Raw genomic sequence first — 24910 nt, 5'->3', positions numbered from 1 at the left:
AAATCCACGTGAAAGTTAACCGACTTCACAGCTCTAAATTAACCTTTTCGGAATGACGGTTACGATAAATGATCAATGAGCTTTGGCCCCGTTCTCCGCCTCTGGCGCTCCCCGGTCCGGTCCAGGGAAGCGCCGGGTGTCGGGGTGGGGAGAGTCCCTGCATGCCTGACCCTCGGAGAAACCCTCGTAGGCGAAGGGCGCTCCGTGAGCCGTTTTGGGCTCTCCCGGCTTCCGCCTTCCGGGCGGTCACGTGCTCCTGTTCACGTGACCCCGCGCTGCTGTCATTCCGCCGCGGCCGCTCCGGCTTCTTCCAGCTTGTGCCGCCCTCAACGTCTTCACCGTGCGGGATCGCCCCCGCCGCCGTCACCGCCCAGGCCTCCGGACCGGGAGGGCCCCCAACTCGCCTGTGACTCGCGCCCGGACCGCCGTGTCCTCCCGGCTCCTTTGGGTGCGTCGGGGGGTCCCGTGGTTCGCGGGGTGAGGTTGCTCTCGGGTCGTTCCGGCTGCGGCCCCGGACCGGCGAGCCTGCGGTTTCCCTGCGTCCCTGGCGCGCTGGGTCTCTCCTCCGCCCGGGCGCCCCTGGGCCCTTCTCCGGCCCCGGGTTCCCAGGTGTCTTTCCTTCCAGGCCTCAGCGGCGTTTGGGGAACCGCAGAGCCTCCCCCTCAGGGAAGGGCAAGGGAGAGCGTGGACCCGGGGAACCGCAGAGCCTCCCCCGCAGGGAAGGGCAAGGGAGAGCGTGGACCGGCGAGAGGTGCTTTCCCCGGGTCGGGGCCGCGGCCGTGGCCTGCGCGGGGTTCGGGTTGTCCAGGGCCTAGGTGACTGCCCGCCCGCAAGCACCGTCGGCCGCCGCGGGAGGGCTCGCCGAGGCTGGAAGTGCTGGATTCCGCGATCCCAGCTTGGCCCGGGCGGAGCCTGTTTGTACTTGGGCCCGGCCGGTCCGCAGTGCCTCTGTTTGTTTAGACAGCAAATCCTCAGATGTAGAGATTCCTTCCAGATTGACTTAAGGTCATTGGGACCCTGGAGAAGAATTTGGGTTGTGGTTTTAGCTTGTTTTTGGTCATAACTAACTGTGAGCTTTTATTTTGTAAACTGAATCTTATATTTTGTATCGTGATACAATCAAGCTTAAGGTTTTATCTTTGAATTTAGGAGTGAGAATTACTTAAAAGCTCATTATTGTGCGTTCATATCATCTGATCAGTCTCCCATTGTTGACTGAGCCTAAAATGTAATATCTGTTTCAAAAAATTCTCTCAATATTGATTTTGAAACTGCTATTAATTTTGATTGAAAAAAGAAAGCTCTGCCTTCTAAGATCTTACATTCCCACTTTGAATGTTTTAATTTGAATAACGTTATAAAAAGACATGTAGGTTTTTCATATGTCACTTTAAAATTGTGGTTAGTAAATGTGAAGAAAATAGTTGGTTCTGTCTATGTTATGCAAGTTCTTATTTTTAAGTCAATCTCAACCGTATATATTTAAAATCCTTTTTTTCTTGTATGCCTATTCTAGTAAGTATGATTTCTGAATTCAATATCTATGAAAGTGAAAGTCACTCAGTCCTATCCAACTCTTTGTGACCCCATGGACAGACCCCATGGACTGTGTAGGCTAGAATACTGGAGTGGGTAGCCTTTCCCTTCTCCAGGGCATCTTCCCAATCCAGGGATCAAACCCGGGTCTTGCACATTGCAGGCAGATTCTTTACTATCTGAGCCACAAGGGAAGCCCAATATCTTATGATTACTTTTAAAATCTTACTGCGATATTAGTGCCAATAATTGGAAAACATTTCCTGAAAAAGTGAAAACCTATAGAGGACACTTTTATGGAGTAGTGCATAACTGGACAAGATTTGAAATATAATGATGTTAATGTTTAGGCTTTTTAATGTTTGAGATGAATGCTCCTAGAGATTATGGCGATAATGATGCTGTCGATGATAATAGTAGCAGTTGTTAAAAAACAATCACACCTTGTATTCTGGTTTTGCCTTGCATGAAAATTGAAGATCGGTAGAAGAACATTCAAGATCATAAGTTTAGATGACCAAGATGGATATCCGGGGCGCTGTGGATGCTGCTGTTCCCACCAACATCATTGCCGCCAAGGCTGCGGAAGTCCGTGCGAACAAAGTGAACTGGCAGTCCTACCTGCAGTAAGTGCTGGTGTGCTGTGAATCAGGGCTGTCATGTGCTCCGGCCTTCTTCATGGTCATGCTTTCTGTGAGAGGAACACTGGAAAAAGCCTAACAAATGTGGAAGAAAACACTTCCTCCTTAGAACTGTTAGTTGTCACCTGCTTAGTGTGATGGAAACAGCTTGGGGCTCCAGTGGGCAGGCTGTGCTTCTCACAGTGCTTAAAAAATTAAAAAAAAAAAAAAATATATATATATTTATTTTTGGCTGTGCTGGGTCTTCATCACTTTGCCTGGGCTTTGTCCTGTTGCAGCAAGCAGGGACTGCTCTCTGGTTGCAGCACACAGGCTTCTCATTGCAGTGGCTTCTCTTGTTACGGAACGTGGGCTGTAGAGTGTGAGGGCTCAGTAGTTGTGGTGCACGGATTTAGCAGCCTCGAGTCACGTGGGATCTTCCTGGACCAGGGATCGAACTGGTGTCTCCTGCATTGGCAGGTGGATTCTTTACCACTGGATCACCAGGGAAGCCCCTCATAAAGGTTTTAATTTGTCAACTGACTCGAAAAGGACTCTTGTTGAAAGCCTTTGCCTAGGTGCTAGGTAGAACTGCCTTTTAGATTCATAGTCTGATCAGGTGAAAGGAGTAAAGCAGTCTGATGTGTGCTTGACAGGACTGCAGGGTCAGGGGGTCGTGGAGGGGGGTGGAATTGGAAGTAGGAAGCCCATTGGGCCGTGGCCTTGGGACTGAGCCGCCGGAGAGGCAGGGAAGGGGGGAGCAGAGTGAGATCAGGGGGAAGAATTGTCAGGATGGCCCAACTGGGCTGACTGTCATGGAAGGGGCTGAAGCCACCGACCTGTTGGGTTGGCTTGGGTGGGGACAGGCAGAGACCTGGCTAGTGCCCAGAGGTGGTATTTTATCGAGTTTCGGTGGACCAGGCCTGTGCTGACCACCTCATGAAAGTGTTTCATCTTCAGTCCAGTCCCTTGAAGACAATGTGGTTCTTGTTCCCATTTTGCGGGTCAGTGAGCTCAAGTCCTAGGAGGCCCTTGAGCAGGAGGTGGTACAGCTGAGCTCTGCAGACAGGTCTGTGGGTGCCAGGTGTGGGGTCAGCGCTCGAAGAGAGAGGAGAGAGGCAGGCATTCTGTATCATTAGCTCATAGGGAGCCTTCAGCCCTTAATGAACAGAAACCTCATTCTCTCTTTCTAGGGGACAGATGATTTCTTCTGAAGACTGCGAGTTCATCCAAAGATTTGAGATGAAAAGAAGTCCTGAGGAGAAGCAAGAGATGCTTCAGACTGAAGGCAGTCAGGTGATCGGTACAGATAGAAGACCATGAGCCTTGCCCTGGGTTGTTAGACATTCTAGAGATTTTCTCAGTGATTCTTTGACATTCCTCTTAAGCAGGTGTCATAGTTTTACTAAAAATTCTCTTTTATTGGAAGACATTTGAGTGATTTCTAGTTTTCTTTGTTAATGTTGGAAAAAATGTCATACTGAGTTTGTAGATGTTCCTCCATCCTTTTCTGCATTTTCTGAAACACTTTTTTTTCCGAAATAGAGTAGATTCCTGGCATGAAAATTACTGTTTCAAAGTATACAGTATTTTCAAAGTTGCTTAACTTTTTTTTTTTTAAAGAAAATTCTTTGTCTACTTTGTATTTTCACTAGAACAACATCTAACTCTGCCACCCATGAGATTTTCTGATATGGGGTCCTGATGGGCTGAAGGAGCTGGTACAGGCTAACCTGAATGTACAATCCTGGGAAGTGTGGGAGGAGGCATGTTGTGGGTGCCAGTCTTGTTGAATTCTAGAGCGATCATGACTCAGTTATTAAATTGTAGGATGGAGCTTTCTTATTGCAGCACCTGAACTGAATTCCTGTACTTTTGCTGCCCTGGTATTCTGCTTCCTTATAAATTCAAAAGCCCTCGCAAAAGACCAAAGAAACCCAAACACCAAAACAAAAATTTAATATTAGATTGTCCATGTAACTTCTTTATGATATCAAGAGTTGATGATGGCTAGGTCTATCTATTTTAAAATAGGAAACATTTTGATATGACTAGAAATTATAAAAAATCTGATGTGAGTATGGCCCTCCTGTACTTCATCATATATATGTGAAAGGATGCATCTTCTATAATTGCATCCTCATTTAGGCAAGAGAATAATACCTTACTGAAATTCCATTAGAGCATTGTGTTTGCAGTTGAAAAAAGTGATTAATGTTCATTTCCTTTTTTTTTTTTAGTGTGCTAAGACATTTATAAATCTGATGACTCATATTTCCAAAGAGCAGACAGTTCAGTACATACTCACCCTGGTGGATGATACGCTGCAGGTGGGTGTCTTCCTCAGCAGACATGTTCACTCCTCACCTTATTGTATTCTCTCGGGAGCAGCATTTCTGAAAGGTTTCACTTAAGCACTTGTTCACTTTCAGGGTGTGATGGTGTATTTTTCTTCACCGTGGGAGTTGTCATTTGCTGATCGTGGTGAAGACGGGGCTGTCCCCACACTGGCTGTTGTTGTGGTTTTCAGGATGTTGGGGGACTGGTGTGTCTTTTTTCCATGTGTCCTCTGAGTTCTGTGCTGAACACAGCAGTGCTCAATGCACTCCCACAGGCTTTCTGGATGCTCTGCATACTCACAGGTGACATAGCTCCCTCTCCTTCAGTCTTTCAACAGATTTCAGCATCCCTGTGTCCTGGGCCAGGGCCGAGTATTGGGAGCTCAGTACTGACTGTAGGCAAGGTGTTCGTCCTCAGAAGCACGGTGTGTTTGGAGAACATTTTGCTCATCATTTGGGACCTTTCCAGTGGCTTACAGTTTCTATTTAGTGCTCTGTTGTCCCTCAACACAGAGACTCCCTTATTCACAGTTTTGTATTTTTACACCTGAGTGTAATCTTGGTTTAGGTTGTTGGAATCCAGAGTAGTCCTTTATGAAACAGGCCAACTGGCTGCAAAATCCACAGCCTATTGAAGTTAATGATGAACTACTTGAACTTAGAGTTCTTTGATGAAGTCATTACCATGACTATTTCAGTTATTACTCTAGACTCTGATAATGTGTTATTGAAGGAGATAGTTTTCTACTCTTCAAATACGTAACTGCTAGTACAAACCAAAATGAAAATCCTTGGGGACTTCCCTGGTGTCCAATGTCTCCCAATGCAGGGGGCATGGATTCCATCCCTTGTCAGGGAACTAAGATCCCAAATGCTGCAACTAAGACTTGGTGTGGCCAAGTGAATACGTATTAAAAAACACATTGTATATATTTATTTTGGCCCCCTCTTAAAGCAAGCATGTGGGTTCCTAGTTCCCCAAAGGGGATTCTGACCTGAGTCCCCTGCATTGGCAGCACAGAATCTTAACTACTGAACCGCCAGGGAAGTCTCAAAACCATTGTATTTAAAAAGATTTATATATTGATCTGAGAATGAAAATGACTGTTTATGTGTTTTTTTGTGTCATTGGCAAATACTGCTACTTAACCACTGTATTCACTTAGTGAATCAGATAGTGGATTTCAGCCATCGACACACAGAGAACATTTCAGTGAGAGGTAGAGCTTGTATTGTTTGAACTAAGAAACTAAGAATTAATTGTTCCTCAGATCTGTCTGCTGGTATATGCTGGTTTTTGCCATCTTCATCTGTCCTGATTTTTCTATCACAACATGCTAGGAGTAACCATGAACATTCGAGATTTCTTGTTTCCCCTGCCTGCCTGGAAGTAGCTTGAGGTGCTTCCTGCGAATCCTTCCATTTAGAGCTAAATTGGCATCTTTCTGCCTCCTCCCGACTTTGTTTTCGTGGATGGAGGGTGGAGGTGTCCAGACAGCACTGGGAGGGGCGGGGCAGGTCAGGAGGGGGACAGACTGAGAAGAACTGGAGCTAGGGGTGCTCCACCTGCAGGCATCTGTTAGCATGGCTCACCAGATTTAAATTAATCATAATACACTGGAGGTGATTTTTATTTAAAGACATCTACCTCTGCCCCCATCACCACCCTCTGCTCCACTGTAATAATAATGGGGGGACAGATCTCATACAGACTGGAAAAAAACACACTGATTGAGGGGATGGAGAATGAAAGGCTGAGAAGGCAGTGCATAATTGTCACGTTCTTTAACAAGATGCATTCTGATCAGTGATTATTCTTTGTTTCTAAGGAAAATCACCAGCGTGTTAGCATTTTCTTTGACTACGCTAAACGTAGCAAGAACACTGCCTGGTCCTACTTCCTGCCAATGCTGAATCGCCAGGATCTCTTTACTGTTCATATGGTGAGTTTTGAATTGATCATGTTTCTGATTTCGGGAAGAACATCAGTTATGACTAGGTGACCTCCCACTTGCCAGGAGGAGTAGCTGCTCTGATGCTGAGCAGAGCTCCGTTTCCTTATTGGTGGTTAGTGACAGGGGTGTTGGGGGCGGGGGTGGGGGGGTGGGAATAGGGCTGGGAGCTCAGAGGAGGTGGGGTTGCCCTGATACAGTTCAGATGCAGAGTATTCCATGAATTCATTGACATAAAAGCCTAGAATTTTGAAACAATGACTTGCTTATAAAAAGTACTGAAAGAATATTTACTAAATTGGGTTTGTGTGAAGTAGTATTTTATACTGCCTTTTCCCCCTGTCTATATCTGTCAATTTCCAAGTTTATTAATGTGTAAGTGGCAAAACTGTAAGATACTTGAAGTATACAACATGATGATTTGATAAACATATATTGCTTATTTAATAAAAAAATTCTTGATTCATTTTATAGTTTGAAGGAAATTGAGAAATTTTTCAATGAGGAGAAAAGAATATTTGTTTCTATTGCGAGAAATGACTATTTCATACCCAGGATATATTTTGTATCAAGATATAGATATTTAAGTGTGAGACTCGCAGGGGCTTGAATGAGTGAGGTGGTGCTGGCAATGTGTTGTGGAGATGGCTCAGGACTCTGGCAAGTGGTTTGGTGAGAGTCTCTAAGGACTTTTGTGTTCTTTTGATCTTTGCTGGTCTTATCATGAACCCCTGTCTTACTTTTGAAACTCAGAATAATGTAGGGAATGTCATGAAATTCTTAACATACTATTGATTTTGGTTCACTTTGATGGAAATATTTAAAACTACATTTGACCGTCTTAAAATATTTTTAAAAATGAAATACAGTCTGTTTTCTTGGGACAAGTTGAGTGCTAGAAGAAGTCATGCTGCAAAATGGTTACAAGTCCTGATTTTTAGGGTTGATGTTGTGATTTTTAGAATCAGAATAATGGTCAAATGCTTTTCTTGTTTTTCAGGCAGCAAGAATTATTGCCAAGTTAGCAGCTTGGGGAAAAGAACTGATGGAAGGCAGTGACTTGAATTACTATTTCAACTGGATAAAGACTCAACTGAGTTCACAGGTAAGAGACACTCCTCTTAGTATTCTTAAAAGAATATAACGTCTGGTTCTCTAAAGCTGCTTAAGATATTTATGTGAAGTTGCAGAAATTCTGTGTTAAACTAGAGCCATCCTGAACTCTCTGACTCAGCCATGCTGCTCACAGGTCTTATAGGGGCTTCACCTTTTCTATCTTTGACTGGCTTCCACGCAGACCTTCCTGTCTCTTCTGCACTCAGGATTTTCCCATCATGCATTTCTGCGAGTGGGGAGGATTGTCCTTTCCAGAAGGTGGCTGCCGAGGTCACGTGGATTGGAGGATTGGGAGGACTCACACAGCTTCAAAAGACACACCCTGGGTGGCCTGGGCTGCTGGGTCTAGCTGGAGATGCTGTCTCACACAGCAGCTGCCTCTGGATCCTCCCGTGTCCTCCTGGGATTGAGTTTACAGCCACAGGGAAACAGGTGGCCTGCTTGCAGGTTGTCTCGCTGCGGTCAGGCCTCTTGAACCTCGCTGCCCCGTGGAGGAAGACCGCTCGCGGGTGTGACAGCTGGCAGATGACAAGTTGTCCCTTTTGTCTTCGTGGTTCCCTGGAGCAGGACAGGTGACCGGACACTTCCAGTGGCTGAGCTGAGGGTTTCTTTCCTTCTGGGGGTCCAGTGAGCAAGTGTGAGGTGGTAAGGGGGCATGGAGGGAGTAGCCTCAAGGGAGGAGTGAGCTGAATTGGGTGGGGAGGAGATCTGTGGAAGGACAGGTAGGAGAGGGGGTGGTGTGTGTGGCGGGGTGGGTGACAGCGAGGGTGAGACCAGGAGAAGCATTGCTGGTCGGTGTGGTGGTGACAGTGTTAGATCACAAATAAAGGTCTACCTGAAATAAAGGTTTGGAAAGGTGTCATTTAGACTTTAGGTGGCTTTATGATCTTAATAGATTTTAATTTGAAGCATAAGAGAGACACTATGACATTTTGCTTGGATTTATTTTTTGTCTTATCCTCCCTTGCCTTCGTTTGGGTGGGGGGTGGTGGAGCCTCATAGTCTTTTCTGTTTGGACAGGGAGATTCTGAAGTGTCTTGAACAAAATCAGTTATTTTCTCTCAACAGCGTACATTTTAACAGGTTTTGGGCTTAATTTTTAAAAGTATCTTTACATGAGCCACAAGTTTGCAGATTTTATAGAATTGGTGAGGGATTTCAAAAAGAAAATATTTAGAAAGTGAAAAATAGCTATGTGAAGACAAGGTTTAAAATTCTTGAGTGTGTACCATTTGGGATCAGAATGTTTAATTACGTAGTTAATCTCCCATCCCCATTTCCCCCCTCTTATTTTGAGGTTAGTTCTCCCTTTGAGCAGACATCATCTTGCTTTGGGGTCAGCTGTAAGGCTCTTTGGTAGCTGGACTCCTAAAACCAGAGTGGATAGCAGAGACTGCATGCTGCTGTGTGCCTTCAGCACGCTGGGTCGTTTCAGCTTAGACTTCTCCTTATGGGAGTAACGGTTGTGTTGTGCCTCACAGACGGTCTGTCCCTGTTAGCACCATTAGCTGCGGTTGTAACCATGGCCAGCGGTTGGGGGATATTCTTCCAGTCCCTAGTAGAAGCAGGTGTTTCAGTGTTTGGAACAATTTTCATCAGACCCGAGCTTCTTGGTGTGAGGTGAATGCTCTTAGAGACCTTTCTGTGTCTTTCCAGCGTGCTGGCTCTCTTTTTTTTAATCACTGAGTCTCTGGCCTTGTTCAGGTCTGGCTTCTCTGCTTTGCACATCGTGCTCCAGGGAGAGTCTTCAGCCCGTCTGCTCTGAGTCTCGTCACTGCTTCCGCGGGGCCTGGCTGCTGTGGGCAGACACTCCTCCCCAGCCTCTGGTCAGGAGTCAATTATAGGCCTCTTGTCTGAGGAATGAGGTGTTGGCTTGTTGGGGATTTTTTTTCTTCTTTGCTTAAAGGCCATGTGATAACATTGTCTCTGCAAGGTCTCTTTCTCTCTGTCATAAGCATTTTTTCTCTCATAAAAAAGGACCACACTTTCATGATTCTAATAAAAATAAACTTTCAAAAGTCTGAATTAGGTGCAAATTTGAATATTTTGTTTTTCAACTTCACAGTGACATTTAGGAGCCTTTTTTCTGATTGAGTGCTATACTTGTGTTATAGGGGCTCATGCCTGGCACTTAGTCAATAATAGTTGTTGAATAAAACAAAAGAAGAATTTTCTTGAAGAAATTCATTATCAGTTTACTCTTGCATACCCAGTTTCTGACTTTCTACTTTAAATTTCCTTTGCCCATTACTGTATAACATGTGAGGTTCTGATTGTCGTTATAGTGTGTTAGCCTTGCTGTGAATAGTCTCATCTTTGAGTCCCATATAGTATCTTTCCATCATCAGACACCCGTTTTGAAAGCTTTGAAGCAGAACACAGTGTAGATAGTTGCGCTTAAGACATTGTCTTATTGGAAAAACAATTCAGGCAGTAAATCCTGAGACTTGGAAATTTTGTACCAGCTTCACTTAAACAATTTAGCTGGAACTTAGTATTCAGTTTATTATTTTAAGATAATTTAAGATAACTTACTGATTAAGGTATTGTCTGGAAGAATGTAATGATGTTTAGAATATTTCATGTCATCCCCATGCTTTTTATTTGTTGATGATACTCCATTAAATAGGGCTAGAAAAATAATGATAAAACTAGGAAGCTGATAAAGTAGGATAAGATTAAAAACAAAACTAAGTAATGAGTTATTTATTTCATAATAGAAACTGCGTGGTAGCAGTGTCGCTGCTGAAACAGGAACAGTCTCTTCAAGCGATGTAAGTACCTCCCTCTTCGTTCGTTGGCCTCCTCCCGCCCCAAGCATAAGTTACTTTGAGTTGTAGACAGTTAGCATCCCCTGGATGTAAATCCATGGATTTGGTGCAACTCCATTTGGGTTAGTGGCGTCCTGAACACTGTGCGTGAGGCTTCCTAGGCTGTGGGGTCACTTTCTGCTCTCGCTGGACGTGGGATGCCCTCTTCCTGTTGCGTTCCTCTTCAGGCGGCTGTATCTCAGGCCTAAGAGTCAGAGTGACTCGAGTGAGCTGCTGTCTTACTTCACCATCAGCCCTGATGTCTGACAGATCCATGAGCCCTCTGCCAGGCAGCTGGAAACAGTTCAGTTCCCTACTGGCCCGAAGACCCACTACTTGCCCTTGTTGCTCAGAGTTTTCTGGAGGCCTGTGGCGGGGGCAGATCCCTCCCTTTTCAGGCCAGACATGCCCCACACTTTTGTAGAGCCCAAAGGTTAAATGTTAAAACTAATCATATCTCACCAAATTCCTTTCCTGGTTAGAGTAATCTCCCCTGGTTGGGAATGGTTTGATTTCACTGTATTCAGAAGAGTTCAAGAATTGGCAATAAATGTGGACAAGTAGGAGCTGGCATGGTTAGTGCCAGTTGAGAGAGAGGTGGGAAAAGAGTTAGAAATATAGAAGAGTTGTGTCTACATTCCCACCTGCCTGTGATAGACCTCAGCCAAGTTCAGGGGGAGCCACGTGGGATCCGTGTTCATAACCTGTCGCAAACACCCCATGTGTGTGCTCGCAGACTAGGGAGGGCAACAATCCATTTCAGAGCCAAGAGGGGTGCTTCTCTTGGGGCGTGGATGGGGGGACTTGACCTCTTGACCCTAGCACACTTGGGTGTGTTAGGCCAGAAATTGGCACAAGCCTTCTGAGGTGGAATCAGAACAAGGTGTAGAACCAGGTGAGCAGTTTGGGGGCGGGGTAGGGAAGGTAGGGGTAGGCTCCAAGTCTGGATGCTCAACCACAAGCAGATGTTTAAGTTGGGAATCTTTGTCTTATATGACTTGAGTTTTTTCCTATCAGTTTGAAATTTTGAAAAATTGTTTGAAAAATTATCTGGTTAGATTTATTTGTCAAATTTTTAAAAGGTGTTTTGACTCACGCGTATCTATAAACTGAAGTGGTTGTTAAAAGGTCTGGAGGTTATTTAGGCTTCCACAGTGAGTGAGCTCTGGTCATGTGACATCCCTTTCTTGCTCTCTTCTGTCCGTCATGTGGAACACATGATCCTGATGACCTGGGTGGTCAGTCAAAGTGGGTTGTCTGGTGGACTTGACACATACGTCCCAGCAGAGTTTGTAGCATCGAGGGTGATTCTGGGTGGAGAGAAGATGGCCTTTGATGTCCAGTCTCTTCCCTTCAGTGCCTTGCGCACCTGAACACACTCCTTGTCTCCTCCTGAAGGGTCCTACTTCTTCAGAAGGCTCTCCACCTGGAAAGCAGATGAGAGAGGGGTGTTAGCACTTCCTTTGACAGTTTCATTTTAGTAGGGGGATCGGAATTGGTAACTGGTATTTATGGAGCTCCTACTATATGCCTGGCACTGTTTCAGTCACCTGGCATTTACATCTCCTTGAGTATTCACAGCTCGTCTTTGACGTGGGTCTTAGCATAAGCCGCATTTCAGGGATGAGCAGTGAGGCCGCTGAAAAGGCACACGGGCTCGCCTAAGGTCATCTGCTTGCCCATGGTCATCTGGTCATGGTTGTAAAACCGCCAGGGAGATAGAGTCCTTCCCAAGAGGGGTTCTAAGACCTGTGGACTGAACCTGGAGCTTTAGACATTCTCCAAGTTGCCTCGCCTACTCAGACTTTTAAAAAATAGCCATGTTGCGTCTTAAAATCCGTTTAGGGTTTCAGGCAGTGTACAAATGGGGTTTGGTAAACTGCATTCCCTACTGCTGCCACTTGATGGCAGTATAAGACAAACGGCTCAGCTCCACTGCAGTGTGAGAAGCGTGACGCCACAGTCCCGGCTTCTAAAATGGCGCAGAAGTGACATCCTAAGTGTCACCGTGTAGTGACAACCTAAGTGGACCCGTGTAGACATTGTTATTTAAATGATGTTCCATAGATGAACTTTTCTTAAAATGCGTTGTGTTGTTTTTACCTCAATGTGAAGATCATGAATGACTTCAGATTTCTCGTACTCAGGCTGACTGATCTTCTACTGTTGTTCAGCTCTTTGCTGACTCCTGAATGTGGATTATTAGTTTTCGATTTTTTCGAGGAAGTCATATAGCCTTGGCATTGATGGCTGTGTTGATGCCCTGACAGAAAGAGGAACCCTGTGATATCTCCCGGCCTTTGGAGGAGTTAGAAGAGTCTGGGCATCCTTTTCCCTTTGTCCAGCTTCTTCCATACCTCTGTGCAGGGGAACAAGGGGACTGCCTGCTCCCATGTCTGGCCATGTCCTTTTCTCTGGCCGTCTCTGCTGTAGACCCAGCTCAGCCCTGGTTATTGCTGGGTGGACGTAGTTTCATCGGCATTTAGTAACACAGTCAAGTTGCCAGGTTCTCTTGTCACTTATTCTGTCTTGCTATTTAATATTCTGGAGGAGCTCTGTCCAGTGGAACTTGCCATGATGATGGAAGTGTTGTTCTTCATGTGCTCATTGTCTACTCTGGGAGCCCCTCGCACACAGGGCTCTTGAGCCCAGAAATGTGGCAAGTGTGAGTGAGCAGATCAGCTTTCCATTTTATGCAGGCTTTTTGGTTGCTTTGTTTGCAACTTTATCAAAGTATGTTTCTCATACTATACAGTCCTTCGACTTGCAATTCAACAGATTTTCATATATTTACAGGGTTGTACAACCATTGCCACAGTCTAGTTTTGTAGCATTTTCAACACCCCAGGAAGAAACCGTGTTCTTGTCAACAGTTGCCCCCATCCTAACCCCCTGCCTGCCTCTGGCAAGCAGTCACCTGCTTTCTGTCTCTGGGCTTGCTCTTGCAGCCACTTCATGTGAATGAGTCATGTGATACATGGTTATCTGTGACAGGATTCTCTAACCTAAAAGTGTAATGTTTTCAGTAACAGCATTTTAGAATGGAAGGAGAAAAAAAACCTTAGCATTTTTGACTCTTGGCCAAATTCCTTAAACTGTATTCTCTGGCAGTTCCGATATCCTTGTTAACATGAAGTTAGTTTTACAGCTTTGATTCTATTTTAAATTTAAGGCTGTGTTTTTTCTATTTATTTCATTTTTGGCTGTGCTGGGGCTTTGTTGCTCTCTTGTTGTGTGTGCAGACTTCTCATTGTGGTGCCTCTTGTTGCAGAGCACGGGCTTTAGGGTACAGGCTTCAGTAGTTGGTGCTGTACAGGTTTAGTTGCTCCACAGGTTGTGGGATCTTCCCAGACCAGGGATTGAACCCGGGTCCCCTGCATTGGCAGGCGGATTCCTAACCGTTGGGCCACCAAGGAAGCCCAGCTGTGTTTTTTTTTTAAGACTTTTCAGAGGAGGTGGAGAACTTTCAGGATTTGCTTCTTTACTGTCTGTTGATGAGTTTATCAGAAGTGCTGCCCAGTAGCAGATGTGAGTGAGCTGCGTCAAACACCTGGATAGGGCAGGCTTGTTATTAACTCCAGTCCCCTCTCGCTGGTGGCTTGTCAAGTCTGCGAGGACCTCAAGAAGTTCATGACCAATTATGTGTCTTTGTGCAGGTTTCCAGAGCATTGCTATTTACCAAAAGCACTTCCTGGATCATGTTCATTGTTCAATTGCCTTTTATTTTCTTGTCATAAAATTAGTATGTTTTAAACATTGAGGATCATTAAAGTATATGCAAAGAATGAATGTTACAAAAAGGAGAACAGATAAGAAGCTATCAGTTTTGCTTTTCTGATCAGATGTTTGGAAGGACTGTGTATATTCTAGCAATGCAAAGGAAAATTAAATGGTAAACTATTTCAGTACCAGACTTTCCTTTACATAACATTTGTTACCATGGCTATATATTATCATAATAAGGTAACCTAATACTGTGCTTCAAATATGTTCTTGGAATTGCATACAAAGCAATCATTTATAAAGTAAATCATAATTTCTGAAGTCCACAATAATTTTTCCCTACAATAAAGGATCCCTGTAGTCATGTAATTAAATTACATGACTAAGCAAATTAGATTGAAAGCAGTACTTGAAGGAGATTTATAAATTTGGAAATTAATAGTGAAATTACTTTTTTGGTAAGACTGAAATCTAAGATGAAATTATTTTAATTTAGATATTAATTTAATATAGGTGTTTTATGAACTTGACTGGAGAGTCTGTTTTAATAAGCCGACATCAAGAGAATTCTTGCACTGTGTGTGTTTTAGTTCCTGAATATGAGGTAATAATGATGATGATGTACATTATGGTTTGTTTTTTTTTTTTCCAATTATTTTTATTAGTTGGAGGCTAATTACTTCACAGCATTGCAGTGGGTTTTGTCATACATTGACATGAATCAGCCATGGAGTTACATGTATTCCCCATCCCGATCCCCCCTCCCAGTACATTATGTTTTGTGTTTAATGGAAACTGATGTCAGTTCAGATTTGAGTAGCAGAGCTTTGTTGTTTTTTAACTTGGTGGGCTGGTATTGCTTTCTTGTGTTGATGAGGCAAAAATTTTGAAGAGTTTCAGTGATATGCCAGAGATAATTTAGGAAAACTTCTGATTGCTAAAACCTCTCTCCCTCTTTGCCTCCTTTCCTTTCTTTGGTCACTTTTTTTTTCATGTCATAACTTTTTGGGGAGGAAAAAATTACCTTGTCCTCTTTCTGGGTTCTTCTGGCTGGTCAAAGAATTAAATTGACGTGAGACAGAGGAACAGGAGAAAGTCAAATGTAATTACACATATACAGGGTTACGTCATTTTACGTAGCTTCCGGTAGATGTAACCACCCATGCCTGGAGCGCTTGATTTCTGGAATGGAGTTGCCAGGGCACAGGGCACACATGAATTTAGATCTAGCAGTCCAGTCACTTTTCTAAACCCATTTGCACATCCGTCAGCAAAGGGAGACAGTTCCCGTTTCCTCCTGACACTGACATTGTCCTGCATTATTCTCTAAAGTGGGTGTCATGATAGAAGCAAAAACTACACGTGCACACTTGTGTGTGTGTGAGGTGTGCACACTGACTTTCTAGCTCTATGAGAAAAGATTTGTTTCACAGTCATGAAACATTGAGTGCATTGGGGTGGGTTAATCCCCAGTCCTGGAGGATTTCACTTAGAGCTGGCTTCTGGGCTTTGTTTTGGTTGGTTGTGTGCGTGATGGGTTCAGCTCTGTGCTTCACTGACACCCCCAGACACGTGTGTTTCCAATATTTCTAGACAACTGTTCTCTGCACTGCAGTCTTTTTCTTTTTTTTTTTTTAAGTGCCGATGATTGCAAAATTTAGAGGAATATTATCTTTACACTTTCTCTTTTAGTTTGTACTTGAATCCCTGCATTATGGAGATGGGTGTTGAAAAGTGGTCTATAAACACTGTTGCAGCTCTAGTGTAACTTTGGCATAATGTCTCTGCAGTTCCTATGTGTATCTTTTGTTGCCTTCCTGCTTTATCATTTATCGCTGCTTGAATTATTTTTAATTCTCCAGAATATGGATCTGGGGGCCCCTCTTGAATTCTGCCAGTTGCTGTTTTCCTTAGGTGCCTAATCTACCATAATGTAGGAGAAGTCCCATTGTCAGCCATATTGGAGAGTGTATTTGATGATCTTCTCTTAAATGTGTTGAGAAGTCAAGTTACTTTTTCTCTACCAGGGAGGCTTGTGCACATTGTAGCTAGATCTCCACCTAGCCTGTCACGTGTTAGCTAAATCCCACACCCCGCGGGATGTGCCGTCTTATTCCCCCACTTTATTGGTGGGAAGCTCACTCAGGGACCCGAGGCTTGGAGGTGGCCGAGTGTGGCAGGCTGGTCCCAGGGCCTTTGTTCTTAATTTTGATACTCTGTTACTGCCTTTCTTTCCTGGTGGAGGAGTCGATGTTTGAGCCTGTGGGTCAGTTCATCTGGAGAGAGGAGGGGCGGAGTTCTGGGAGGTAACTGGAGGTGGAGGTCTGGTCCTCAGCGGGGAAACTAACTGTGGGACCTGGCACTGGAAGGTCACTGCTGACCCTAGCATTGCCGTGTTAGTGGGGTGGTAAGATGGAAGAGAGGTAAGAACCTGGATGAATCTTTACAGAAACCTTCACGTATTAGGAGGAAGAGAGATGCAGAGGTTGGTACCACATTTAGGGATAACATGAAGATGAGAAAGATAAGAGTATGTTTAGGTGGTGAATAGAGGAAACCAACAGACCCTGGAGCTACAGATTGCGCTGTGAGGGAGGAGTGGGCTGCAGGCCGTGTGGGGCTGGGGCCTGGACAGGAAGCACGGCCCACCTCTGCTGGAGGAGAGGGAGGTGGAAATGGCTGTAGGTTTAGTTCCATGTGGGGGTGTGGTGTTGGCAGCTGAGCGGCTCTCTGGCTGATGGTCTCTTTCTTCTCTGGCTGCTGAAACGAGGGAGGAAAGCAGGGCAGGAGGGTAGAGGTGACGGTAGTGGTGACAGCATGGGTGTGGCTCCGAGAGGGCAGAGAGAACGGGCAGAGCTGCCTGAGCGCCGCATGGTGGTGCACCGTCTCCAGCAGGGCCTGGATTGTGTCTGTGTTGGAGCAGAGGCGGTGACTCACTGGATTGATAGAAGGCTGATTACTCTCTTTAAAAATAAATCATTGAATAATTTTATACATGAGACTAATAGGATGATGTGAGAGAAAGCTAAGGAAGTGATATAGTTTCCTTTGTTCAGTTGAAGGCAGTCATTCAGTTGTCTGTCAGCATTGCCTTCACTGAAAATAATTTCTGTGCTGGTGTTGGACTGCCTAGAGTTGCATCACAGGAGAGAGTGTGGTTTTACAAGCAACATCTTTTATCTGCTTGTTTATATGTGAATGCTGAAGCTGTAACTAGCAACAAAGAAGCCATTTTTAAAAGGTGTCATGTATTGCAGTATAGAATGGTAAATGGACTCGGAAAAAGACAGCGAACTGAGAAATTTTTGTGTTGAGATTGTTGATAAGTGGAAGAGAAGAGTGTGCCCTAGGCTGCCTTTTTGTTCATTATTGGAGAAAGCCTGCCCAGACTCTGTCTCTAAACAAGAAAGAGGGAATTCTCCTTTCACAAAGTCCTACTCACCTGCTGACCTAATTGGAAAAATACATATATATTTTCTCCCATTATGGAAGATTGTTTTAGAACTGAAAATTCACCTTTTTTTGGGTCATTAGTTTTTGCTAACATTTTTGAGTTTTTAGGCAAATTATGTTAGTACTACTGGATATATTGTGCTTTCGGTAACTGTGTTCACTACTTTCTAGGTAAAACCTAAGATAACCTTTCCATGATGACTTTTGATTATTCTACCAAATACAGTTATATCATTGTGTTTCTGTGTTTGAGTGCCTGGAATTTCTTTAAAGTGTTAGTTTTTAACAAGCTTAGTTTAAATTGAAACATCGAGCTTCAGTAGCATCATGTGTGTTAGGTTTTGAGTATTTATGTGACGTCCACTGTCCTTCCTTTTTTCTTTTTGTCAGCATGCTCTTTGAGGCCAGAGTCTGAAATTTCCCCTTGTTCCTTCATTTCTTACAGATGTAAGCCTCATGGTAGTATTTAGGGAGAAGCCCAGGCCAGATGTCACCACCAGCTTTTCTAGTATGGAGTTTCCTGCAACTTCTTGGGGATTATTTACTCATATTTATTTCAAGCTTCAGATTTAACCTCAGTTTCTCTAAGAAAGTGCTGCTGAACTGATAGTTTTAAAAAGTCATACTCTTTTTCACGTGTTTAATTAGGTTTGTATATGCTGTATAGTTCTTTTTTAAGTTCTTTTTTATTGAGTTTCTATGAAATGTTTTAACTCTGTGCTGTATGAACTACTTTACTTAATCCTAAGAGTACTCTTTCAGAGTGCTTAGCGGTATCATCCTTACTAAGGATGGAGAAATTGAGCATTAAAAAGGTTTAGCAGCCAGCTTCATATCATTCAGATATGGGCCCATCTCAGAGAATACACTTCTGTCTTTTTCATTCTATTGTTGATTTTGATATTTATATAATTATGAAGAGCAGTATTGTCTGTATTGTGCCTCTCTTCAGGGGTAAGTGAAACACTGCAGGATAATAAGCCATTTATCAAACCATATCAAAGACATAATTACTGTGTTCCTTGATTTCCCTGACTGGATGTAGGCTTGAACCATGTAGGCTTAATTTCACAGAAGAAGTCAGCTTCATTTCTGAGAGTCAGAGAGGAAAGTGAAAAGGAGAACTGACTTTTGAGAAAATAATAGAGACCTCTGGGCATTATGATATTACCATCAGAAACCCTAGCAAACAAACTCCAGACTCTGGCATCTTTGCAACCTGGTGACCTGAGGTGCTTTCTCCCATGCAGAGTTCCCAGTATGTGCAGTGTGTGGCTGGGTGTCTGCAGCTGATGCTCCGAGTCAATGAGTACCGCTTCGCCTGGGTGGAGGCAGATGGGGTGAACTGGTGAGCCCTCACTTGTCATGTGGGATAACGTTTAAGAGCATCTCTCCTTGACATTGTCAAAGAAATTAATATGTTTAATCACTGAAATGAAGGTGTTTTTTAAAAGGATTTTTTTTCAAATGTCTTGTGTGATGTTTTTCCCCAGGAAACATGCTGGAGACTCAGGGCCCCCAGTTTTCACTGTTAGTATTTATGTATGTCAGGATGGTACTCTCCACCTTGCACGAAGCAATATTCCAGACTCCAGAGGGAAAGCAGGCCTTTAGCATAGACATAGCATCTTGTTTGTGTACACAGTTTAGTCCTGGTGGCTCAGCGGTAAATAGTCCTCCTGCCAATGCAGGAGACACAGGTTCGATCCCTGGGTTGGGAAGATCCCCTGGAGGAGGAAATGGCAACCCTCTTCAGTATTCTTGCCTGAAAAGTCCCACAGACAGAGGAGCTTAGTGAACTGCAGTCCACGGGGTCACAAAAGACACACAACTTAGCAACTAAATAACAACAACATCTTCTAGGCAAAGTTCTATTTCTGTGTAGGGGGCTGATCGCCAGTCATGTTCCCAGAGGCCAGCCAGGGGCCTGCTGTGCCGGCAACCTACTTCTTAGGACAGCTGTCTTATGTGTTAGCTCTCCTCTGCACAGAAACCTGAAGGTAACTACACAGACGGCGTTTCTGGTCTATTTATCTTTTTATAAGTGATGTGATATTTTGGGCAATGCAATAAGAAAAGATAGTTATTCATTTTACTATTATATCATCTTCTAGGTGATTCTGTCATCCAATTTTTTATAACTTTAGTCTTTACTGTTGTTTTTTTTATCATACTTGAGAATAATGAGTGAATAATGATGAAATAAGATCTAGGATGGTGAAATAATGTGATTCTTCAAATTATAGTTAACAAACTCACAGTATATCTTAGGCTTGTAAATGGGTCCAGTAGACCTGTATTGTGATTGTAAAATATATTGAATTTTATCCTATTAAACAAAAAGTGAATTTTCTTTTTGTTCTTTGAAAGACCTGTAAGAGAGAATAAAAGTCATGAAACAGCTGTTTCTAAAAATAGTTATAATTGCTCAAAAGATAAGCTCAAACACCTAGTTTGGTCTGGTGGACCGTAACGGCATACAGAGAGGCTAACCAGATGCTGCTCTTCTAGTTATTGCCACTCGTGTTTAGGAGGACGGTAACATCAAAGCCTTTGACTGTGTAGACCACAACAAACTGTGGAAAATTCTTCAAGAGATGGGAATACCAGACCACTTTACCTGCTTCCTGAGAAATCTGTTTGTAGGTCAGGGAGCAACAGTTAGAACTGGACATGGCACAACAGACTGGCCCCAAATTGGGAAAGGTGTACGTCAAGGCTGTATATTATCACCCTGCTTATTTAACTTATATGCAGAGTACATCATGAGAAACACTGGGCTGGATGAAGCACAAGCTGGAATCAAGATTGCCAGGAGAAATATCAATAACCTCAGATAGGCAGATGACACCACCCTTATGGCAGAAAGTGAAGAAGAACTAAAGAGCCTCTTGATGAAAGTGAAAGAGGAGAGTGAAAAAGTTGGCTTAAAGCTCAGCATTCAGAAAACTAAGATTATGGCATCTGGTCCCATCACTTCATGGCAAATTGATGGGGAAATAGTGGAAACAGTGACAGACATAATTTTGGGGGGCTCCAAAATCACTGCAGATGTTGACTGCAGCCACGAAATTAAAATATGCTTGCTCCTTGGAAGAAAAACTATGACCAACCTAGACAGCATATTAAAAAGCAGAGATATTACTTTGCCAACAAAGGTCTGTCTAGTCAAAGCTATGGTTTGTCCAGTAGTCATGTATGAATGTGAGAGTTGGACTATAAAGAAAGCTGAGCGCCAAAGAATTGATGCTTTTGAACTGTGGTGTTAGAGCAGATTCTTGAGAGGCCCTTGGACTGCAGGGAGATCCAACCAGTCCATCCTAAAGGAAATCAGTTCTGGGTGTTCATTGGAAGGACTGATGTTGAAGCTGAAACTCCAGTACTTTGGCCTCCTGATGGGAAGAACTGCCTCATTTGAAAAGACCCTGATTCTGGGAAGGATTGAAGGCAGGAGGAGAAGGGGATGACAGAAGATGAGATGGTTGGATGGCATCACTGACTCAATGGGCATGAGTTTGAGTAATCTCTGGGAGTTGGTGATGGACAGGGAAGGCTGGCATGCTGCAGTCCTTGGGGTCTCAAAGAGTCGGACACAACTGCGCAACTGAACTGAACCAGTATTAACTATTCAGTTTAGCAACAATAAAGGGCATGAATACAGTCTAGAATATGTCATGTCCAACCTACACTCTTTGATATGGTAATACCCACCAACAAGGTTGAAAGTGAAAGTGAAGTCGCTCAGTCATGTCCGACTGTTTGCAACCCCATGGACTGTAGCCTACCAGGCTCCATGGCATTCTCCAGGCAAGAATACTGGAGTGGGTTGCCATTTCCTTCTCCAGGGGATCTTCCCGACCCAGGGATCGAACCCAGGTCTCCCGCATTGCAGGCAGATGCTTTATCCTCTGAGCTACCAGGGAAGCCCACAGTTGTAATCAAATTAATACAGAGACTTTTAAGTTGAGAACAGGTATTACTAAAGGTAGTATATATTAACTTGCTGAGATTGGGACAGTTTAGAAAAGTCATTGAATTTTTCATTTTTTAAAGAAAGAAAACATGTAATTTCTACTCTGCCATTTCTTTTTTTTTTTTTCTTTCTTTTTTACTCTGCCATTTCTTTTGTTTAGGATTGAAAGTTTTCTTTTTTTCCTTTTTGGTGCTCCTCAAATCACAAGCAGGGATCCTGGGAGGAGAAAAAATTGTGAGCATAGCCTGTTTGAGGAGAATGGAAGGGGACTGTGGTTTAAGAGCCCAGGACCTGTTTTCTCTGTGTAGTTTCCTTTTCGGTTACATGACTGGCACACACTGTTCTGAAAGTTTATGTGCCTGGATAAGACCAAGAATACACTTACATTACTGGAAAGTCTGGAGGTCAGCGCTGACGTTTTAACTGCTGGAGCTAAGGCGGGTGGGCTTCCGCTGAAGTAATTGCTCCCCCCTGCCCTATTCACCTGCCCTTTGTGAACATTTGTACTCTGACATTTGAAGTATTTTTAAAGTATATAGTAATATAAAGTAGCATATAAGTGAAAGGTAAGATTCAGAAGGAAATTGCGTGCTGAGTTGCAAGGGTCATGTCCTGAATGCCAGTCAAGCCCTCCTGCTGTTCGCTGTGTGACTGCGCACCCTGCAGCAAGCAGGCAGCGTCCTGAGACTCTGGCCATGTGGACTGGCCCTCTGAGAGCAGGGGTCTGGCTCGCTCCCTCCTGCAGGAAGAAAGGAGAGGACGTGATTCTGAGAGACTGGCCCACTGGGGCAGAAAGAGCAGTCAATTATTTCTACTTCCGGTCGCACTGTCCTATTACTAAATGTCATCTCCACCTGTGTTCCTTTCAGCATCATGGGCGTCCTGAGTAACAAGTGTGGCTTTCAGCTCCAGTATCAGATGATCTTTTCCGTATGGCTCCTGGCTTTCAGCCCGCAGATGTGTGAACACCTGAGGCGCTACAACATCATCCCTGTCCTGTCTGACATCCTGCAGGAGTCGGTCAAAGAGAAGGTGACGAGGATCATTCTCGCAGCATTCCGTGTAAGCATTTGTGGGGAGTGTGTCCTGTGGGGGGTATGTCCTGTGGGGGGGTGTGTGTATGTGGTGTTCTGACGTGTGTCCTGTGGGGTGTGTGTATGTGGGGTGTGTCCTGTGGGGTGTGTGTGGTGTTCTGTAGTGTATGATGTGTGTGTGGTGTGTTCAGTGCAGTGTTTGTGTTTTCTATGGGGGGTGTGTGTGTGTGGGATGTGTATGGTGTTCTGTAGAGTGTCATGTGTGTGTGGTGTGCGTGTGGTGTATTCATCGGGGGTGTGTGGTGTGTATGTGGTGTTCTGTGGTGTGTGTGTGGTGTGTTCTGCGGGGGGCTGTGTGATGTGTGAGTGTGTGAGGCATTTTTTGTGCAGCCTGAGGCCTTTCAGCAGGTGCAACTGTTGCTTGTTCTCCCAGTGGTCTTGGAGCTGTGGATTCTTGGTGAGCTTAGACTGAAATATCATAGATTGTATTTATGGCAGGAGAGGGGACGAGGGAGGAAGCTGTCTCTATGGATGATATGTGAGGATTGCAGACACTTGTTGGGAGTGTGACAGTGCTATATTCAGGTGGCCTTATTTTCCAGGAGGCTGTTTAAGGTTTTTTTTTTTTCTGTCCGGGCCCTTCTTTTAGAAAGGAGTTGTATTTCTGATCCTGGGTCTGCTGACCAACAGTCATTTCTAAGACAGTTTTAGAGATCTAGTTACTTTGAGCAGCGAAGTTGTCCTCTTAGGATGTTAGGATTTTGGCCTTGAGCTCAGTCAGCATCTTCCCTTAAACAGACCAGGAAGTTGAGGGTGCAGGGGACCATGCTGGACTCTGTAGAAGTCACAATGTTCAAAAAGTCACAGGAAGTGTACAGCCAGAGTGAGATTCTTTATTTTCTTTGGCCCTGATTTGGGAGCTCTCCAGATTGTCAATCAGCTTTTTATGGACATCTTAGAAGTAGGATAGTGTCGCTCTTTTCTAGTTTTCCTTTCCACGTGGTGTGTTAGCAAGAGTGTTGGCTCTGGAGTGGGCAGACCTGGAATGAGTCCCGGCATGGCTGGATGGGAGGGTGGTGTGAGCTCTCAGAGCTGATTCCTCCATCTGTAGAAGGTGTTGAGTGAAACTTAACTCACTTCAACATTGGGTAAGGATTCAATGAAGTAACAGACAAAGGGCCTGGCAATAGTAAATATACAGGAAATATTTCTTTTCCTCCTTTTCTGTCCATAAAAGCACAAAATAATAGCCATCTGCTTCTTTAACCCCCACCTGTATGAATTGCATTCTAGGTTAATGTGGCACCTAGGCAGAGGTCAAGGGCTATTCTGTTAGATTTAGAAGAGGCAGCACAAATGTTTTACTAATATTTAGCAGTATTTAACAATCTTATTTAAACTTTATTTGCAGATTCAATTTTTCTACCCACACACACTGCATGGAACTTACGTTAATTTCTGGGCTTCTGTTGTCCAATTTGAATTTCAGAGTATTTAAAATAGACCCAATCTATTGACAGGTATATTAGTTTTTTAGACTCTCCTTACTAAACTGGGACAATATAGTCATTGTATGATTAGACTGAAGACTGAATATCAGAAGAACATCCTTAGACATCCAAAACTTTGATGTACATAACTGAGTTAAAATCGAGCCATTAGTAAGGACATAGTAAAGCCATTTGATTTAAACCATCAAATAGGTGAAAAAAATGACAATGACATGTTCTTCTTTTCTTTATCATTCTCAAATTCCTGTAACCTTTAATAAAGATTTCACTGATGAGGTTGTTTGAGGATCATCTAATTATACTTTTTTCCCCACATCCCGAGGAAGAAAATTTTTATGCTGAAGACTTTAGGAAGCTTGCTGAGCTGCTGTGAGCTGAAGAAATCTAGCAGCTGTTTTTTTTTTTTTTCATTTGGCTGGGTGAAATTTTATTTTTGAAAATGTCAGTCTCACTTATTCATAGCAGGTGCTGAACTCCAGGTCTCCATAAATGTTATTCCATCGGTTAACTTGACGTGTCAGTCTTTTGTTTCTAAAATAAATTAGAATGTTTTGAGGCTGTGACTGAGAAAGACACTTCAGGCTGTATTTGTTGTTTAGGGCTCTTCATCTGTTGTGACTTTCTTTCTCTTTTTTGGCTCTGCTTAGTCCAGATCCTACCTAATATGTCACATAATAAGATAAATTGTATTTTATGACTGCATGAAAGCTTGTAAAGGCTCAGGAAGAAACCCCACCCAGTTGAATTTGGATTTATATTAGCTTATGTTAACTATGATGTTTAATTCACGCCCACACACGTATGCCACTCACAGACACAGACATGCACAGACTTGCATATTCT

At 43.7% G+C, this 24910-nt stretch overlaps 1 protein-coding gene across 2 annotated transcripts in view; it reads left to right on the top strand.

The window, feature by feature from the left end:
- Nucleotides 1-268: 268 nt before the first annotated feature.
- ATP6V1H (ATPase H+ transporting V1 subunit H) overlaps nt 269-24910 on the top strand; it is a 44648-nt gene continuing 20006 nt past the window's right edge. The window contains exons 1-9 of one of the 2 annotated variants that reach the window (XM_043483708.1): nt 274-448; nt 2016-2162; nt 3350-3452; nt 4397-4486; nt 6325-6438; nt 7448-7552; nt 10284-10337; nt 18800-18897; nt 22392-22584. In XM_043483708.1, the coding sequence (XP_043339643.1) occupies nt 2050-2162; nt 3350-3452; nt 4397-4486; nt 6325-6438; nt 7448-7552; nt 10284-10337; nt 18800-18897; nt 22392-22584 (870 nt within the window). In that variant the 5' untranslated portion in view covers nt 274-448; nt 2016-2049. Of the gene's footprint in view, nt 449-2015; nt 2163-3349; nt 3453-4396; nt 4487-6324; nt 6439-7447; nt 7553-10283; nt 10338-18799; nt 18898-22391; nt 22585-24910 lie in introns of both variants that reach the window. The other variant, XM_043483709.1, reaches the window with a different exon arrangement.

This window comes from Cervus canadensis, chromosome 12 (genome assembly GCF_019320065.1).
Source record: "Cervus canadensis isolate Bull #8, Minnesota chromosome 12, ASM1932006v1, whole genome shotgun sequence".
Taxonomy (NCBI): domain Eukaryota; kingdom Metazoa; phylum Chordata; class Mammalia; order Artiodactyla; family Cervidae; genus Cervus; species Cervus canadensis.
Note: the sequence above shows the minus strand (reverse complement) of the source record. Positions and strands in the feature narration are given on the sequence as shown.